Source organism: Betta splendens, chromosome 10 (genome assembly GCF_900634795.4).
Source record: "Betta splendens chromosome 10, fBetSpl5.4, whole genome shotgun sequence".
Classification (NCBI taxonomy): domain Eukaryota; kingdom Metazoa; phylum Chordata; class Actinopteri; order Anabantiformes; family Osphronemidae; genus Betta; species Betta splendens.
Window position 1 is genome coordinate 7196612 of NC_040890.2, and position 20506 is coordinate 7217117.

A 20506-nucleotide genomic window follows, 5' to 3' on the forward strand; every position below is an offset into this window, starting at 1 on the left:
GTGAGAATGCGTGTGCATCTCTCGCTGGTTTTAGACGGAGCATCTTTGATTGGCTCCCAGACTCAGGGTATAAGTGTATTACATAACAGGGTTGGCAGACACGGTGGGGGGGGGAGACCGACGGACCGCGAGACTCACTCAGTGCGTCGGAAAGAGAAGCCTCTTTCTGGAATAGAGCACCTTGTTACTCGACATCTCCGGCTCAGCTCTCACGGAGGACCCCCCCCCCCCACCTTGCCGCTTCCCAAACGGATTTAATTATCATGATTGTATGAGCCGGACGTCTCCATGCATACGCTCTGTGAACAGTTACATGCCACAAACATGGTAAGGCTGGCGAAAAAGAGGCACGTGTGCGTGTGTGCTCAGGGATGCTGTGGGAGCTTTTGGTGCAGCTTTGCAAAGGCAGGAGATAGAGGGGGGTGTTGGAATGCAGTGGAGTTGCCAGTGCAGTGAATGCTGATGTGTGGTGCTGCAAAGATGATATAATCCAGCGAATCTGCTTTCTGTGCTTACATACTCCGTTGTTAGCGTCCGTGTCGGTCGCAGGAACGTGAATCCAGAGAGCTCTGTCATGCGAGCGCACACGTTGTCCATGCATAGGGGAGAATTCCTCCGCATTCATTTGCATTGACCCAAATACAAGTTCTGCGTTTTGGAGGTGGCTGTTTCGCTCTCTGATCTTCGCTGTTGTAACCGCGATGTAACCCAACGATGACACGGGTCATGACAGCTTAGTAGACACACACAGGTAAGGATCAGGACTGTGGCACAACTCACGGTGTCTGCGTTCACTGTTTGCTACAGTATGCGGCTAAACTAGCTGTGCTAACGCAGGAATTGCAAACGATTGATTATGTAATGCTTTTAATTTATTCAGACATGCAGACGAAACAGGGATGCAATGTATTGAAGAGGGGCAGTAGTGATCTCATTAGGGAGATGGAGGGATGATGGGAAGGAGGGAACTAAGCTGTCTCCCTCTCCCTCTGTCTGTTGCCTACATTACAGCAGATTGATGGGAGCCAGAGAGATTGGTCTCAGAGCGAACGTGGCTGGAAAAGGAGTGATGCTGGAGGGTGGGGGGCTTTATGGGGTGTTGAGGGCAAGCACAGACATTACAGTAGGGGAGCAATGAGCAAGACTGACCTCGGTGTCAAGGCTCATCTGTTCGGTGGGCGCCGTTTCACGCAGAGGTCCCCGTGTCAGATGGCGACAGCCGAGCAGAACCGGTCTGACTCCTCGCAGCTTTATTCCAGCTTTATTTTCTGTCAATTTGTGCAATGAATTATTTACATCAAGTTCCTTTTCTTGAATCAACAATGACTTTTTTAATTATTTTGATGACTATTCATTGGTGCTGTTTCCATGGTAGCGTGACACATGTTTTTGCAGTAATCCTCCAATCTTTCCGTAGTGGAGAGCTTGGAGACGAAGGCTGGAGCTGTTGTTACCCCAGCTCCCAGCTCTATGTGACACCTGACTGAATCAACAGACTCAATGAAGTCTTTGGCATAAAACCACACCGAGACCTGCGCTCACTCACTTTCTGTCTACTCACGCACCTACATTTGGAAATACTCTGGTGCATCCTGAAGTGCCCTTGCCTCATCCCATCAGCCTGTCAATACCAGTAAAGCATCCTTATCTGTCACCATGACAACCACTGTTCTTTCCCTTTTAGGCACGGACGTCCCTCCCTATGTTCACTCCTCTGCCCTGATTGGCCCTGTTTTCCCTGTAGCCATGTCAGTAGCCTGTGTGAGAAGTGAGCGTGTCTACAGACTGAAAGGCGACATAGCTGTAAGACGTGAGAGCTTCAGACCCCACAGCAGGGTTTCAATACAAACAATCTGCTGTTTGTGGACATTCTTATAAATACACTGTAGTAGCAGAGAAGTAAAACATTACTTTTGGTGATGCCATTATTATTATTTCCTGTTGTCCATTCATGTGACAAACCTGTCTCTGGGCTTTTTGTAACTCCTTACCTAGAGCCGAAGCAGCTCCTGTCAGGCTTGGTTAGTGCTGAGTGCTCTGCCCACAGCCCCAGGGATTGGATGCATGGTTAGCTCTGGACTGGAGAATGCTGATGAACACTACTTTGGAAGAACAATTGGAACAAACATTTGGATCCGAGCCACTGATGCATACACAACTTTAAGGCCTCGTATGAAGTTTCAAGAGTGGCCACGTGTGTGTGTGGTTGCATATGTTTGTACGCGTGTGGGTTGAGTTGCCTAAAGGCAACAAAGCAGTGCTACTGTTTGGTAGATGGATGATGTGAGCCTCGGGTCCCACCCGGGAACATTGTCTCTTGTCCTTTAATGAGAACAACCTTTAGCTACTCCAAATCCCCAAAGAATACTGATCACCTGACAGGCTTTCGTGCCTTTACACACTATACCCATTCGGTGCTAAAAAAAAAAAAAGCAGAACACATGTTCCTGCACAAATGTACATTTAGTGTCACATAATGTTCAGACTATTTATTCAAGATGTTAAAATCTAAAGATTTGATGAGTCATCCCTCCATGATTTGTCAAAGACTGTGCTGCAGATAAAATAACAAGCCTTGGTGACAAGTAAGTGAGATGATTATCCCTACATAAGTTTGCTGCTTGTCATTTATATTACATTAACACATATAATTATTTTAATGTCATAATAGACCAATTACCATCCCATGTGGAGGCTGGTGCCGTGTTTCTTAGCATTGCTTTGCTTCGTCACTAATGGCTCTGCCTCTTTCGTGTTGTATTTTGTAGCGTTGTACTGTGGTCTGTGTTAGTTGTTGTGTTGTGTGTTCGCATTCAGCTGCCAGTAGGTCCCGGGTTTAAGGGTGTGTGTTTGCATCCAGCACTAATCTGAGAGGGTGTAACAAGGATTCACATGAATCAGTGCCAAAATGAGGATGAGAACTAGACTGCAAAACGTTTACATGTTGTTTAGATCACGGGGGGGGGGGTATTTATTGGTCGGGGTCCACTGTATTTTGTCTGTGTGTTTTGTCTGTCATGTAAGGACAATAAACCACTACATGTTGCCTGTCTCCAATCTCCAGTTGATAAGTGGAGGTTCAATCGTCAACGCTGAGGCGGTATGGGACCATGTGACCATGGCGGACCGGGAGTTGGCGTTTAAGGCCGGCGACGTCATCAAGGTGCTGGACGCCTCAAACAAGGACTGGTGGTGGGGCCAGATTGATGAGGAGGAGGGATGGTTCCCTGCCAGCTTCGTACGGGTGAGTTAGCTGCAGCCATGGCTGGCCAGCGACCACAGACACAACACACGCCCACGCGAACGCAGAAACGGAGGCACATGGACATATGTGCAAGAGCTGATATGTAACACATACTGGAAGGTGCACAAGTATCCTGGCGTACTCACAGCGATACACAAAGCACACGCTGGAACACAATGCTTTATCTTATTAATACGTAACACTCTAGAGATCAGAGAACCGCTAGCTAAGTGCCTTTATCGGGCGTTCAGGGACAACAAACAAAGATGCTGATGAGCCCCTTTTTTGTTTGTCATCACCTTCAACTTCTACCCTTGAAATCCACTTGAATTTGCAACGTGTTCTTTTTATATTATGATTATATAATGCCACCCATATCAGACCTCTACCAAACCCCACACAGCACAGCTACTGTATTATTCCATACCTCTCCTACTTAAACTGAGCCTAGGAAGAGCTAGTACCCTTGTCGTAGGTGGAGGCTTTCATAACAGAAACACCCCGAGAGACACTCCTCATGGCCATCACCCACCCGTCCACCTTTCCATACTCACTCCCGAGAGGGCAGGGCAGACAGGCTGTCTGACTGTCAACCAAAAAAGTATCTTTTTGTTCTGTCATTCTCTCTCTCCAAGGTGGAACCCCACCCTCCTCAGCCCCAAACAAAACAGGTTTTCTATATCAACCCCATAGCAACTCCACGGTTCCAAAACACCACGTCAAAGGTGCGTTTTCCCAAGCTTCATTCACCCATCCAGCCTGCCCGCCCATCCGCCCGCTCCAGTCTGTCCACGCAACGTCCCCTCGACATTACCAGGCATTAACCTACCCATGATGTTATCACATCATCCTCAACGGGGTCAATAGAGAGGAAGAACTGATGAGTCAAAAGTAAACATAATGATTTCTTAAAGGCCTATACTCAAATTCTACAAATGTTTTCATTTGGGGATCATTCTTTTTGACATTGTTCATGGTTATCCAATTTCAAATATGGATTCTATTTACTATTGACTCTGACTATTTCTCAGTCTTGAAGATGCGCTACTAGTTCTCGTCCGCAGTCAGTGCTCCACCACCCGTCACTCTGCTTGTCTGTGGCGCTGCATTTCTCATCTTGTGTTTGGCATTCTACCCGTCGGTTCTTTGATGTTCTCTTGGCAAACTGTGTGTCATCAGGTGTTGGCTGCTGGGCATCTGAAGCCACGCTCACTTGGCCCCGTTCTATGAGCGAGAGTGGAATAAGCTATGTACTGTTGTGTGTGTGTGTTAGTGAGTGTGTGAGAGGTTGGGTGTGTGTGCATGTACACATGCAGAGTTTTTACACACAGCGTTAAATATGTTTGGGCTCCAATTTGGTGGACTAAGAGCACTACTATGAAACACTCTGTGTGTGTGTGTGTGTGTGTGTGTGTGTGTGTGTGTGTGGTGTGTGTGTGTGTGTTCACACTGTATATATGGGGTGCATATGTGTGTGTGTGCGTGATCTAGTTTTGTCCAAGAAGAGTGAGCCAGGGTTATGGCAAATATTTTTTTATAACAATACTTTAATATGTTTACTTTCTCCTAAGCTCTGTTCACTAATTTTAGCTGCGTGTCCGTGTACAACGTTCTTATTCATGTGTGCGTGGCTCTGTGTGTGTGTATATGTAAACGTATTTGTTCCTCAGCTGTGGGTGAACCAGGAGGACGGCGGAGCGGAGCCTGCCGAGGGGACGAGCGAGGTGCAGAACGGGCACCTGGACCCAACCAACGACTGCCTGTGTCTAGGCTCTCCCCTCCAGAACCGCGACCAGATGAGAGCCAACGTCATCAACGAGATCATGAGCACAGAGAGACACTACATCAAACACCTCAAAGACATCTGTGAGGTACTGAAACTCCCACCGACACTCCCAAGGTACCAAGGCACAGGAGGCAAGGTGCAATGGGAAGGAAGCAGCATTTTACACACAAGGAGCTATTATGATCTGACACATTCACAGTTTTATTTCAAGCTATTTTTTTTCCAGTCCAAAAATAATGTTCTTTTCCTTGAGTATAAAAACACAACATGTCAGTTGTTCACAGTAGTGGCAGCAGCCATGCTTGGAGTCTAGTCCAGATTAAATTTGTCATTATAATATGACTCATGTTGAAGCGACAGCTAGAGTTACACCTAATAATATGAAACAAAAGCCCATTTATCATATTTCAGCATGACAGTTTTTTTATAAAAATGCCACGAAAAAGGGAAATCCGGAATATCTTTAAAATCTCAAATAAAATACTTGTAGGTTTGTAAGTTCTGAAATTTAAATTCAGTTTAATTTCAAAATGTAAAAATTGAAAATGGCATATACACAGGACAGCTTTAGTTTTGTCTGCAAAGTGCTATCTCACCGTTGACTATATAATACACTCACTCAGGTAATAAATGTTTTACATTGCTGTAAAGCAGTTAAGTGGGGTAGCACATGCAGCGAAATACCTCAGCAACACTTTGACTTTCCACGGACAAGGCTTTTCGGGGAATGCTTCACTCATCTAATCACGTCTCTTTAATGTGCTGCATAGCTTCGTGCGCATTGTGGGTGCAGCATAACGCTTAGAAACAGTAGCAGTAAAGCATCAATTTCACCTTCTCAACTCCATTCCTCTTGCCTGCGGGAGAACTGAACTTTCCAACTTGTCATAAACATGAGCGGGCAGGAAAAAGTTGAGTCGATTGCTATCTATTCTTAGGAATAGCTGCGGACAAGCCTGTCAAGCTATTAATGATTTGTTTTAACTATTATGTGAAAGTAAAAGGTTTAAAATATCCAGAGAGGAGAGTGGAAGCGATCGTCTTCATAATTTATCACTGTCACTGCAAGGCCAGTGAGTTTGTTTGGATTTGGATTTATTTCAATGTATCACAAACAAATTCAAAGAAAAAATCAAGCAGTTTAACAATTTAAACAGTAAATTTTACCAAACGTCCAGTCAACATTTGGTTCCAGGAGAGTTACAACTGTTTAGGCATTAGAACAATAATAATTTAGATAGCACCGGCAATTAGAATAAACCATTTAAAACTTTAGAGACAAAGTTTGTGAACTAAATATCCTTCTCTTCTCATGAGCAATAAGTCATGCAAACGGCTCCTAGGTGGCATTTCAAGGCGTTTAATGCCACAAAAGCAGTGTTATGTGTCATGTCATTAAACTTAGCCGCCTACAGTTAGTCTCATCAGTCATTAGTCATCATTTCAGCTAAATGCCACTTGCTGAAACAGAGAGAAAGGACTGGTGCTCAGCAACATGCATCTGTACATAAAGTAGAGCGAGTCAGCCAATGGAAGTACAACAACTAATGACAAATGCTGAAACCCGTGAAGCGCCTGCTAACAGCCAACAGTAGATAAGTGGAGTACAGATGTCACGTTAGGGCAGCCTGATGTCTGCAGAGTGGGAGAGGGCTTTTATTTTGAATCCCCAGTAAAAGGAATTAAAAGCCAAACTGCTGGGATTTCCTTCTCATCATAATTGATAAGGGTCTAAGCAGTGCTGAAGCCAACCCCACCTGTTTTTAGAAGAGATGTGGGGTAAACACCAGTCTATTACACCACCATCACATCTATTACCAATTTCTACTCACCAATGACTCTGGACTGTAAAGGTCCCAGAGAAAACCCTGAGCAAAGACAGGGAGAAAAGGAAACTCCACACAAAAGGCTCACAACCCAATCTGTGGGTTTTATTTTACACTGTTTCATGACACTAATGTCACATAACGATGCAGTTACTCAAGAGATTTACAAAACATTAGTAAATTTGCAACAATCTTTTTTTTATAATATCATTAAATATTAGGATTATGAAGTAAATTATCAAGCAAGTCGAACATCTGTGACGTTGCCCTTTAATACTTTGACGACTATTAATGACAGATACACCATTTACTTGAAACGACTGTAGTGAAGGTTTCTGGCAGTTTTACTTTTGATTAGTTGGGTTGAGCTTGACTTCAAGAAAGAAAATCAAAAGTCTTAGCATTTGTTATTTCACTAAAAAACAATGGAGGGAAATTCAGGGTGGTGGAGTGTGAAATAGCAAAAACCTACCTCTTACAGAAAATCCTCTCCCAAAGTGCCAAAGCTTTAGGGCATTTAATTAACCACAAGAATTGGACTGACAAACTGGGGGCCACAGTTCAACCTACACAAAATTGTGCTTGACTCTACAAAAGCGTTGAGAGTCATAGTTCATTTTAATTAAAATTATTCCTATTTGAAGAATGACTTCTAACGTGTTCATCGAAATAAATCATTGGAAATAGTTCTGAGAATTTAGCCGGTACGTTGGGGGTTGTGCATTTCTGGCTCGTTCCCTCACTGCATGTTGGGACCCACTCTGTTCCAGGGCTACCTGCGCCAGTGTAGGAAGCGCGTGGACATGTTCAACGACGACCAGCTGAAGGTCATCTTCGGGAACATCGAGGACATCTACCGCTTCCAGATGGGCTTCGTCCGAGATCTGGAGAAGCAGTACAACACGGAAGAACCCCATCTCTCTGAAATCGGACCGTGCTTTTTAGAACACGTGAGTGTTTTTGCCTTTTTCGCACTGTTAGCAATTAGCATGAAAGCTGAGGAGCCGTGTGTCCACTGTCCAGCCCAGCGCGGCCGTAATTGCTGTAATTGTGTTAGGCCTCTTATCTGAAGATCAGAATTTAATGATGTTGTTATCTCGAGATAGAATTTAAAGTGTAAAGATAATTAAGTCACCAGCAAACAGGTTTTTTTCCAAGATAAAGCGATAATGAAGTCATGATCTTGTGAAAACAGCCCTAATAAAACTTTTAGCTATGGGAATGATTCTTCTGTACATAGTGGCTTCCCTCCTGCATGGTTCATAACTTTTCTTTATCTCATCTTTGATCATGGGCTCCTGTACCTTCTTTGTTTTTCACTCTACAGCAAGATGGTTTTTGGATCTATTCAGAATACTGTAACAACCACTTGGATGCCTGCATGGAGCTGAGCAAACTGATGAGGGATGGCAGATACCAGCACTTCTTTGAGGCCTGTCGCCTTCTCCAGCAAATGATTGACATTGCCATAGACGGCTTCCTGCTCACACCTGTCCAGAAAATCTGCAAATATCCGCTCCAGCTGGCCGAGCTTCTCAAATACACGGCACAGGAGCACAGGTACTGTGGACCAGAGCCTCTTTAATTTGCTCAATTAGCTTCAGAAGATGCTGTTACTGATGCATCACTGTGTTCTAGGAGCGCTGCGTTGCTGTGCTTCCAGCTGCATGTGGCTGTTTTACAAAGGACCTGAGTTGTATTAGAAATTAACACTGCGGTCCTGCAACACATAAATCTAATTAATTTCAAATCCATACACAGTCATAGGAGCTTTGCAGAGGACTCTGTATATAAATAGGTTGCAGATTAAATATGAATTTGGGCTTTTGTTGGCACATGCACAGGATCAACATCCCCGCGTCCACTCTGCGTTCACAGCACAGAAGCACAATGCGCAATCTAAACATTTACAGATGATCTCCCATGCACGGTCGCATGCGCCGGCGTCCAGATGTGCAAACTCATGCGTGCGAGCCCACAGAAACACGGTGTAAGCGATTCGGCGCGTCTCCGCCAGCTCCAGGTCATTCACAAACCACGCATCCTCAGCCAGAGAGGGACAGGTGCCAGCGGAGCCTGCCAAATCACGGTGTTTGACTGTGGAGGATCTGCCAGATATAGGCCCGCTCTCTGTCGCACACACACACACACACAAGCGCGTGTGCACATTATCTTTCAAAGTGAGAACTGGATCCGTAGCACATCTAAGCCAGACGGATAAATCCGGCTCAGCTGGCGAAGTTGCAGCCAGAGATTGCTGATTGGAATTAAACAGTGGTGTGTCTTTTCGTGTTCCACCAGGCTTAATGCTGTCCCCGGAGTTTATAACCCCTGTCCTTAATAGGCTACTCTGTATCATTAAATACTACAACATTACATGTCTTTTTTTTTAAAGACTGGCTGGTCTCCAAGAGCTATACCTTTGCCCCATAACTCCCAGGAGTAATTACATGTCCACTGTGTCCGTAGCGACTATCGATATGTGGCAGCAGCCCTGGCAGTAATGAGGAACGTCACTCAGCAGATCAACGAGAGGAAGAGGAGGCTCGAGAACATCGACAAAATCGCCCAGTGGCAAGCCTCTGTTCTAGACTGGGAGGTATGTGTATCCATCGACTGCGGAGTGATTACCAAGCCCCTGATGTTCACTGATGCTGTTTAACTGGCTAAATCTGATCTGGTCTGATTAATCCTTTTGCTTACTCACGGCTACGATACAGAAAGTCTGCATTTGACTGCACGTGCATGTACAGATTCATACTGCCTAAAGTTACATAGCATTTAGATGTTAGCAAGCAGAACCTTGCAGAAAAGCGGGTGGGGTCAAATCTTCAATAACTGTATGAGTCTAATGCACTAAAATCTGTGAAATCATTTCTAGAGATTAAAATTATGCCACAAAGAACAAGAAGAAAGAGATCAAACCCACTAGTAGCAAGATGTACCTAATAAAGTTACATTATCAAAATTAAAGGAGAATGTACATTAAAGGTTTGAGGTGAATTTCTTGATTCAAACGTGCTTCATGTCATGAGCTACACTGTACATAGGTTTTTGATTAAAACTATCCAAGCACTGACTAATGAGGTCATTGTGACGCCATCACAGTGATGTCATTGTGGCTGATGACATCACTGTGTAGCTATCGGTTTGTGGCCTCAGTGCTGCAGAAGACATTAAAGAGGCTGAAGAAGTGTATTTGGAGGAGCAAACAGATTGGTTTCCTACACTAAGGGGATCTTTCTGTTGATCCACTGTGTGTAGGGTGATGACATCCTGGACAGGAGCTCAGAACTCATCTACACCGGGGAGCTGTCATGGATCTATCAGCCGTATGGACGCAGCCAGCAGCGAGTCTTCTTCCTCTTTGATCACCAGCTGGTCCTTTGTAAGAAGGTACTGTAGCTGTTCTCCCTCTCACTTTGCTCACTTTTCCTACTTTCATACCGAGACCTTGTTTGCTGGAAACGAGCTGATGAGCTAGAACGCACCCTCGACCCGCGTCCTCAAAAGCCGCGCGTCACGTGCCCGGTGACGTAGGCGCTCCAGCACAATGTGACTTTCCCGCTGCTAGCGCTGCGAACGCGTTACATAACGCTGCATGAGACACACCAGTCCTCAGCGAAGACGCGTCCGGCTCCACGGCACCTTCCACAAAATGGAGCCGGGGTGGATCGGGCTCTAATGCACCACGGCTGCGCTCTCCTGCCAGACAGATGTTCACGCTCGGCTAAACGCAGCAACACACATGCACGCGGGCACCAACACGAACACGCACGCAGGGGCTGAATAAGTGCATCATCACAAGCACGTGTACAGAGAAACAGTCACTTCATTATACGAGACAAATACAAAAGTACTATCTTTCTGCTCTTCTTCACACCCCTGCGTCTAAAATAAACTCCAACGTGTCTGCAGCTCGTCGCGTGTGCGCGAGGCGTCCAGCTCCACGAAGCGACGTCGACTCCGGGACGCACTAAATTATAAATTCTAGCCTTTGTTCTCCACTTCCTTCTCCGGTGTCCTCAGCGCAGCATATGTAACGGCAGCCCTCGGGGTGTGTTGGCTGCACGGCGCACGTAGCCGCCTTCCATCTTTTCCTCTTATCTCTTCCTTATCAGCTCATGGATGCAGATTCGCGTCTGCGTGCTTATTAATGGATGACAGTTACTTTTCCTACTCCAAACTTTATTGACCCCACAGTGAACCTCGGCTATTATTTAGTGCAGACGTGTCACGTGGCTGCCATATTGCAGCAGATGAAAGTACTGGGCTGAGCAATTCAACTGGTTTGCTCACATATTGACATTATGACGAGGCGAAATTTCAACAGAAACAATATATCTGCAAATCTTGACTTCATAATCAAATTCTTGGTGGACTGTTCCCGCAGTGATTGAGCAGGTGTTTGTGTGTTTGGGCAGCAGATGGGGCGGGTTGCGTAAGGCAGACTGTCAGCATAGCAGCAGGCTGATTGTGTTTGACACCACGCACGCTCACGTCTCCCCTCTCGCCGCCAGGACCTGATCCGCCGGGACATCCTGTACTACAAGGGCCGCATCGACATGGACCGCTACGAGGTGCGGGACGCCATCGACGGGCGGGACGACGACTTCAACGTCAGCGTGAAGAACGCCTTCAAGTTGTGCAACAGGGACAGCGAGGAGATCCACATCTTCTTGGCCAAGAAGCCCGAGGAGAAGATCCGCTGGCTGAGGGCCTTCCACGAGGAGAGGAAGATGGTGCAGGAGGACGAGAAAATCGGTCCGTCGCGAAACCTCCGGGCGCCGCCGCCGCGGCTCGTTTGCACGCTCTGAACGACTTTTTGTCGAATGCTGTCGTTTAGGTTTCGAGATCTCCGAGTACCAGAAGCGGCAGGCGGCCATGACGGTGAGAAAGGTGACCAAACAGAAAGGTGAGGCAACAAGAAGATATCAGGTGATTTTCCTTTTTTTTCCCCCCCTCGCTGCTGTTCTCTGTCTTCTCATCGCTGTTTACTCTTCCCTTGCCCCGCTCTCCTTTTGTTTTTACTCTCTACACCCTGTTGGAGCACGCACACTGTCTTTATGAATGGCTCTAGGCTAGATGTGAACCAAGTAAGGTAGAAGCCGCTGAGCGGATCCTTGTCGTCGCGCTATTACTGTACCACTTTAAACGCTTTGAAGTCCTTCGAGTTTAATGTCGGCCGGTCCACACGCGAAGACGACCCGCTGTCCGATCTGAAGCCGCTGTTAAGCATCAATGAAAAGACAGAGGGCTGTTTGCATGACGTATGGAGTTTAAAGGGTGATTCCGGTGACCGTGACATGTGGGCGCTGTGTCGCGCTTGTCGTGGGCTTGTTTCACACACACAACCGTTAGCATGTTTTCTTTTACTGAGTTACGCTGGTTGTTGTTGTACTTGTGTCTGGTGCATCTGATTGGCCCAACAGTGATGCAGCACCGCGTTTCTTATTGAACAACAACACGATTGAATAGGCGACAGCCACCTGCTATCTCACTAACAGAAATAATGATGCTGCTTTGTGCCAACATGGAGGACGCAGGACCCACATGTCATCCCCGCCGGCGTCGCCCTTTAAGGTTTTAGTGCCAGGCTAGATGTCTGTACATTGACCATTACTGATGTTCTTGCTATTGCCAGTTTCCCAATAAGCATGATCATCCATCGAGGTACCGATTAACCAATGACGACTGCTGGAATGTTCTCTCTGACGTTAGGTTCCCTGTAGACGTCTGTCAGGAGTAAATGTTGTGTGTTTCTAAGTGCTGTATGTGTACATGGCTGGCACAAGGTGAAGTACTCTCTTGAATTTCCAGATTCATTTATAGATTTCATCTTGAGAAAGAGGGCCATGTTGTATGGACATGGTTTGAAAATGATAAAGGTATATGCCTTAGAGTTCTCCTTAGAGCTAGCACAATAAGATGCCATGGCAACTGCTAAGCAGCATTGGGAGGTGTTGTGATTAACGCTGGCAGTGGAGCATGCAGCCACTGTCCAATCTGTTTACAAGCATTGTCTTGACTTTCCAAGATAAACAGGCTCTCCTGACACCAATAGATCGAACCCTTCTATCTGCAAAAACAGTGTTTGGCAAACGACCCCCCCTCCGAACAAAAGACACTGTTTGTCATATTTCATTTTTGTCCAAAGATGCCATGGCAGCTTTTGAATATTTCATCACCAAATATTGATTGTAATTTGTAATTACATTAGCATAGCTGTGATGCTTGTAGACCGTAGCTGAGTGACATCATAGACTGTAGTTAAACGCATACTACCGGCTTTGTGTTGGCTCTATTTTCCGCTCCTCCTGTGTTCTCGAGTGTCGAGGGTGCTATTCAAGCAAGCGCGCCGTCAGCAAACGCGCGGGGCCGTGTCCCTTGTCCAAACGCCTGCTTTGATCATTACAGCTGATGTAACCTGCGGGTTCCCGCGTTTGCCTGCTACGGGCTTTGATTGAATAGCATCGTTAGTGTCCCGTGTGTCATCGCTGGAGCTGAATTCCCTCGATTCAGCAGTCATCGTCTGATCGTGCCGTGTCACACCCCAGGTTGAATATGCAGGAATGTCACCGTTACCACCGACGGCTCATTGTGTGTCCGTGCGCCTGTTCTCTGTGTGTGCATGACTCGGTGTTGTGTTGTTGTGCCATGTGTCATGCGAGATACTGACGGTGTTTCTGTTTTGCTTTGTTTTTGTTTTCCACCTCCTTCTCTGCTTCTCTTTTGCTTCGCGCCCCCCTCCCCCCACCCCTTCTTGCTCTCCTCGCACCTGCCTTCCCAGGTGTAAACAGGTGCACGCCCCCCTCGTACCCGCCCCCCCAGGACCCCATCAGCGGGGGGCAGTATGAGGTAACGGAGGACATGGCACAAGGAGAGGTTTTTGAATTCAGTCAATCCAAAAGAGGCCAGGCTCCCTTCTGGCAGAATTTTAGTAGATTAGCTCCATTTAAGAAATAGAGACACACAGACTCTTCTGAAGGACCAGCTATTTTTCTTAGAAGCACTAAACACTGGATGATCATGTCCCATGATGAAGAAAAATATGAAAACACGCATTAACACAAAAGAGACTTTGAAGTTAAGGACCAATGTTAATATAGAGTGTGACTGGAAGCAGCAAGAGGACTGAAGACTTGGATTTAGGAATTTGAGAAAATAACAGAAACTCTTCAATTCATATATGTTAGTAACGTTCTTAGTTCTCACGCTTCTCCAGCTGAGTCAGTGTTCACAGACTCCTCCCCTCGGATTCTGCATACTCACGCCACCTGAATGTCCTGGAGTCACAGTACACGGATTGTTGCATTATTTGGGTTTTTTAACCGGTTCTCTGGAAGACCAACGGCACCAGTCGTCCGATCGTGTCCCAGAGCCACAGATTGCTTGTGTCGTTCTGGCTGAACGTGAGGTCGAACGGGGAGCGGCCGCGGCACGCGAAGGACCCGTGAGGCCCGTCATCAGCGTCTCCTCTGAGTTGCATCCATCCGATCACAGACTGGTCGGGCCGTGTGTGTTTTACTGATGTCTGCATCTGGATCTGCCCCTCACGCTCACCCCCCCCCCCCCCCCCCCCCCCCCCCTGCCATCGCCCGCCCCCTCCGCTCTATCTCTCCATCCACCCGCTTAGCCTCTCTGAGTCAGGGGTTTTCGGAGGAAGTGGTTCATTCTCCTGGAAACCTGCCACTGGCCATGACACGATGGGTCAGGGAACAAATCAATAGTCAGGACATCAATAGAATATTTACATCCTTTCACCAAACACTTTTGACAGGGTATTCATATCCGATCACGCCAAGGGGCTGCGGGTTGAGTTTCGAGCGCGAGCTCGCCGCTCAGATGAAACAGCTGGGAGCAGGAGATAGGCAGGCCACGGTCCACCTGCCTTTTGTCAGCGCCCCCCGCCCCCACCCCCTCTCCCCAGAGACCACCCCTGTAGCACTGTGCTGGCAGCTCACTGGGTGTTTAGACAGAGCACAGCCTACCTCCAGAAATCCTCCAAGCGAAGTTGATGCATTGGCCATGGTCTAAAATAATATCTCTTCTTCAAAAGAGGAAGGCTGCGAAAGAAAGACTTCTCAGTTGACTTAATTATTTTCTATTGCTCACACTGTAAAAAGCACAGCACATATTTAATCGGAGGAGGTTTTTTATTTCTATTTGAGTGGAAGCTAAGCAACCCCCCCCCCCACCCCATTTTAAATGGCCAGGACAGCGATGTGGGCACCACGCTGCACTGCAGGGAGGCAGAAGGGTAAATTTAATCTGTAGCATTACCAGTGTCCTCTGACGGATTCACGCATCTCGCAAGATTTGCAGCTCGGAGTTCTGGCATGTCTCCCCGTCACGTCGTCTGTCCAGATCAGATCCATGTTCTGGCAGTTAACTCTGGCTCTGTTAAGTGATTTCACAGAGGACTGTGGCCTGATCGGATTGATTTGTTTAATCAACAAACGTCCCCAAAGCTGCTCAGAGAGCGAGCGAGAGAGAGAGCGAGGGAGAGAGAGAGAGAGAGAGAGATCTGGCCACAGAGTCCTTCAACAGAAGCTACTAATTAACACACATCATGAGGGTGTATTCTTTTCTACAGCAGGAATGTAAGTGAAACATCTGTCCATGGTTCGGGATCTTATTTTGACCTCACAGTGCATCTTGTGTTGGATTATATCACCTGATGGACCGTACATATACACTACGACAACTTGTGCAATGTGATACATCATTATATATCCTCACTATTCACTGCGACGCGATATGAAAGCGTTATATATGGTTCAGTGTCATTTGTTTGCCTTCTTACAGGCCTTATAACCAACTGGAAAACAAAGACGACCTTAGGATTTGCTTTGTATGTTGTGTACCTTCTGTTATGTTTCAGTAAAGAGACGTTGAGAAACGGGTGAGTCGGCTGCTGGTGTCTGTAGCGATGGCTCCCGGTGAGACCGTTTTGGAAGAGGATGTTTTTTTTTGTCTGGCACAGCAAAAACATATGGTTCCCAGGCCATGATAACCTCAGGTCCCGTGCAAAGACCCCCCCCCCCCCCCCCCCCCCCCCCCAACCTTCTCTCGCCCCCTCGCCTCCCGACTCCATCACCACCAGTACCAACATTCACACACGCGCATGAAGCAAACGCACACACACACACGCACGCACACACACACGCACACACACACACACGTACGCACTTGCTGGCCCGTTCTGCTGCGGAGAAGAGAGATGCTATCTACCAGTGCCTTCCAGCATTCCACTAGTGATTATCTATTCAGTTTTCACAGGCAGATTTGAATTAGTGATGTATTTTCCCCTCAGTGCGGGACTTGCATCTCTCTTTCTCGTTCTCTCCTATTCGCGCTGGGACCTCCTCGCTCCCCGGCGCGTGCGATCCACTCGGACAGAAGCTCCGAGGTCAGGCCTTTTTCCATGAGTAGATACTGTGCCGTCTGACTGGAACACCTTCAAAAACACCTTATTATATTGTGTCACTCTCACTTAGCTGTAGTTTTATTGCACACGACTACGTTAACTCTGATTTTAGACGTTTAGGAACTACACGCGATTTCTTTCTTGTTCTATTTAACTTGCTGAGAGATTTCAGTAGTCGGTTTCACATGCAAAGTATATTATTAACAGTGAGTTAGGAATTAAAAAAAGATGAATCTATTTTACCTCTATCAGCTACACACTGTAAATACTGTACAAAGGACAGATCATATATTTGGATATTGGTATTTTGCGTTGGAGACGAATGTCGTTCCCGTCCTAGCGTGCGGTTAGACCTCGGTACCAGGTAAATGCATGCTTGTGGCATCCGGTATTTTGCATGAGACTTAAGACGACTCTTTGTTTAGTTTCATTTAACTTCCGACGGGGCCGTTCGCGTGCGACGCCGCGCCATCGCCATCTCACTGCGGGGAGTTCTGTTCTCTGTCCACCTGTCTGCTGCTCACCTCGCATCTCGCACGCACGCACACACACACACACACACACACCTTTTTTTTTTTATTATTCCTTGTCCAACACTGAACCGTCGACAGGCGACCAGAAACGCACTGACGCTCCCTTGACAGAACCTGTGACACCGTTCCACACCTCACTTTCCCTTCCTTTAACTGCAATCGACAGCGTCACGGTCCGAGCCGCTGGCTGCTCCACCCCACCCCCACCCCCCTCCCCCCATCAACTGCTGAGGGACGAAACGGGTACAATTTTTCTACGACAACACAGCGAACCAAATAGGATCCGGCGCTGATCGCGAGCGCCCGTGTGTGTGGACTCGTCGTCCAGCGGAGAAACCCAATAAATGCCAAACATCTCTGGCGAGCTAAAAATAGACGTAATCCTCAAGACACACACATGGAGCACTTCATTGCAATTCATATCACGCTCTGTCATGTTCCTACTTTGGAAATCATCCTTTAGAGTACAAATTGATAGGTGACTTATATTTATTGAATGCAGTATTAAATAGTACAATTTTGGCCACATGGTTAAAAGGTGTATATATTGGTTCTTATCTAATGAGTCTGACCTTGTGCTGGAAGCTGAGAGGACAGCTCTCTGTGCACTTCTTTATTCTTTATATTCAAGTCTATACACTGAACGCGTCAGATTTTTGTAGTTTCTGAACCGGTCGCCACATTCACCGCAGCGTCGTCAGCGTAGTTAGCGAGCAGTCATCCGATGACGCGTCCCACTTTTACAATCTGTTCATTGTATAAAAGCATCTCCTCCAGCTCTGGATTTCAGCCTGTCACCCAAGGTTTTACTCGCAGTATCTTTTACTCCTTGGCTCCATATGCAAACATGGCGTTCTCTTTTCCTTGCAGGCCTTTTTGCGTTTGATTATTTGTTGTACAAATGGAAAAACCTGAAAAATAATGCCTACTCAATCCAGAAACTGTGAATGGGAGAGTGGAGATGTCAACTGTATGTACATTATATGTTTTGATGTAATCAGAAGCACTGGGAATATGTTGTACTTCGCTGTAAAAATGAATCCATATCTGATATAGCTGTACTTTTGTTGAAAATAAAACCTCTACTGAACTACGTGTGCGGGCGTCAAAGTACGAGTGGGGGCATTGTGCTGGGCTTCCTGCTGTGTGACACAACTTCCTGTTTGTCGGACCAGCTGACACATTCACCCCTGGACGTGCGACAAATGAAAGGTCGCACGTCATTAGGAAACATCATCATCAGCATGGTATTTAAACAGGACAGACAGTCAACAAGCCGTGAGTCGCATGTAAATAATTCTGCTGTAACAAGTAACAAATGTAAGATTTACTAGTTGGGCTTCCTTTTGTTTTGAAGCTCACGGATGTGAGATCTGAGACGCCCCGGTGCGACGCAGACGGTGCCTGTGTTTGTGTGCGTCTCCAGTTGTGTCTGTGTGACTAAAGCCAGACTATATTTAAAGCCTGTGAAAAGGAGCTAAATGTGATGGAAAGAGGCATTAAGGAGGTCCGGAGGGGCCCAACACAGTTCTACTGTGGTCTCTAGTGGTCAACGGCGGTATTACACCTCCCAATGTGACCCTTCAGGAGGAGCGTGTGTGTTTATAGAATACACCCCCAGCAGTGTTGTATGGTTTGAAGATGTGCGTTATTTATTAAGTGAGCTTCATCATCTTAAATATAAAAAACACAAGCATGTAGAGCACTGTGAGAGGACAGTGACCTCTAAAGGAACCAGAGGAAGACAGTACATCGTGTTCACAATGAGAGCTGTTGTGTAAGTGGTCGGAACACTGGCCTACTTGCAAATGGCAGCGCTCCGAACTCTGATCTCTCTCTATTATCCAGTGCATTTAACGGAGCAAACGGACGTCACACGAGTCCAGCGGCCTCGTGCTTCAGGTAGTTCCTCAGCAGCGCAGGAACGTCCAGACTGTCGACGGCAGCCGCCTTGTTCGCTGAGAGGATGTGTCGCCTGATCGCTAGACGAGTCTGCGACATCAGCGTTTTGGGACGAACTGAAACAGAAACAGGCGGTGATGGGTCGACGTTAGCATTTTAGGCCGTTTCACACTCAGGCTCCAATAAAGGCCCCAACCTCTCTCTCTGAGCAGCAGCAGCAGGGCTTCGTTCTGCTTCGTCGTCTTGTCGATGATCAGCGTCGGCAGGTACACGTCTGCGCCGAAGTCCACGAGCAGCTGGACGTACTCCGCCCCGCAGCCGTAGCGCAGGCACACCTCCAGCACCGTCTTGGGCTGCTTCATCCTGCCCAGCGCCTTCCCGTCGGTGCAGTTGTAGTTGGGGTTGGCCCCGTGGAGGAGCAGCAGCCGGAAGCAGTCCAGGTGTCCGTACACCGCTGCCAGGTAGAGGGGCCCCCTGCAGGCGGAGGCGCCGGAGGCCCACTCCGGCACCTTGGGCCTCACGTCGGCCTCGGCCCCGAAGCGCAGCAGCTCGCGGAGCACGTCCACGTCGCCCTCGCGGGCCGCCGTCAGCACCGGGGAGCAGCCGTTGTACCGGCTCCCGTTAGGGTCCGCGCCAGCCTTCAGCAGGGCCACCACGCAGTCCAGATGTTTGCCGCTGACGGCGGCGAACAGAGGCGTCTGGGCCTTCACGTCCAGGCTGTCGATCTGCGCTCGGACACAAACACAAGGCGGGCGTGTTTTCACAGCGGAGCCAAGAACTCAAGCGGACGCCAACAGAACCAGATGTCATTTTCATGACTCGCCTCCGCGCCGCGCTGCAGCAGCAGCTCCAGGCACCGCAGGTGTCCCCGCGCGGCGGCGGTGCGCAGGGGGGTGACGGGGACCCCCCACCCGCTTCGGGCGTTGATGGAGGCCGCGTAGCTCTCCTGGGACAGCAGCTCGGACAGCAGCGCCGCGTCGTCTCTGCCCACGGCCTCGTTCAGGGCCTCGCACTCGCCCCCGCCCTCCCCCTCCTCCTTGGGCTGCAGCAGCGAGAAGATCTTGGAGACGTCCATCAGACTCGTGTCGGCGGCGCGGCGCACAACCATAGCGTGACTCGGCGCAAATCAAAGCTCGTCCATCTGCAGAGGAAGAGGGCAATAAACGCACGGACCTGTGCCCAGCGGACGTTCTGGCGTTACCTGCGTCTGCTTCTGGAGTAAAACAAGCTCATGTCTTCATGTCAGCAACCTGCACATCTCAATAATAACCCTTAAGCCTCTTCCTGACATCAAATATGAGGGTTCCTCCCATGATTTCACATCAACAGCGGCAACTGAGACCGTCAATGTCAGACTCACTCACCCGACTCCGCTGCCCCGATTTCCCAAGAGATTAAGAAAAGGTAGAAATGCTCACGCCTCCATCGTAAAAGTCACGTGGAAGAAAGAAAGTGCGGTCGTCCAAAGACTGTGATGGTTCCACGCGGGAGCTGCGAGTTGTGGAAAGTGCAGAGCGTCGCGTTGTGTGTGCGTGCGTGCGTGTGTGTGTGTGTGTGCGTGTTTGTGTATTATCTGACACGGGGGCCAGAGCTCCTTTCTGGGGGGGCTAATTTTAGGCCACAGATGGACCTGCCTACACTTCCATTCATGGAGAGTCAAGGTTCAGATGTATTATTAGAAAGGTGACAGGACACTCAGGCAGAGACCAGTGTGTGTGACTTTGTCCCTGTTTCATGACTGCAACTAAGATTTAAAAGGACACTACAGTGTCTGTTGTGTTGTAG

The 20506-nt window shown here is 47.8% G+C and overlaps 2 protein-coding genes across 17 annotated transcripts in view; one reads left to right on the forward strand and one right to left on the reverse strand.

Annotated features, from left to right (window-relative positions):
- LOC114864633 (rho guanine nucleotide exchange factor 9) overlaps positions 1–17909 on the forward strand; it is a 35423-nt gene extending 17514 nt beyond the window's left edge. For 6 of the 14 annotated variants that reach the window (XM_055512193.1, XM_029165532.3, XM_041072716.2 and 3 more), the window contains 10 exons: positions 3065–3244; positions 3880–3969; positions 4915–5115; positions 7627–7806; positions 8184–8416; positions 9326–9455; positions 10121–10252; positions 11377–11620; positions 11703–11771; positions 13647–17909. In XM_055512193.1, the coding sequence (XP_055368168.1) occupies positions 3065–3244; positions 3880–3969; positions 4915–5115; positions 7627–7806; positions 8184–8416; positions 9326–9455; positions 10121–10252; positions 11377–11620; positions 11703–11771; positions 13647–13822 (1635 nt within the window). In that variant the 3' untranslated portion in view covers positions 13823–17909. Of the gene's footprint in view, positions 1–170; positions 328–426; positions 752–1201; positions 2586–3064; positions 3245–3879; positions 3970–4914; positions 5116–7626; positions 7807–8183; positions 8417–9325; positions 9456–10120; positions 10253–11376; positions 11621–11702; positions 11795–12676; positions 13525–13646 lie in introns of those variants that run through there. The other 8 variants (XM_029165531.3, XM_029165538.3, XM_055512196.1 and 5 more) reach the window with 7 other exon arrangements.
- Positions 17910–18445: 536 nt separating this feature from the next.
- Positions 18446–20274, reverse strand: asb12b (ankyrin repeat and SOCS box-containing 12b). 3 transcript variants are annotated; one of them, XM_029165545.3, is made up of 4 exons: positions 20086–20274; positions 19545–19862; positions 18918–19446; positions 18446–18837 (listed from the first exon to the last, which is right to left on the reverse strand). In XM_029165545.3, the coding sequence occupies exons 2-4, from the start codon at positions 19827–19829 to the stop codon at positions 18692–18694; spliced, it is 960 nt and encodes a 319-aa protein (XP_029021378.1). In that variant the 5' UTR covers positions 19830–19862; positions 20086–20274; the 3' UTR covers positions 18446–18691. The 3 variants fall into 3 exon arrangements, with proteins under 3 accessions (XP_029021378.1, XP_055368176.1, XP_055368175.1); XM_055512201.1 differs by having other exon boundaries at positions 20140–20264; XM_055512200.1 differs by lacking the exon at positions 20086–20274 and adding an exon at positions 19923–20059.
- Between the last annotated feature and the right edge of the window lie 232 nt (positions 20275–20506).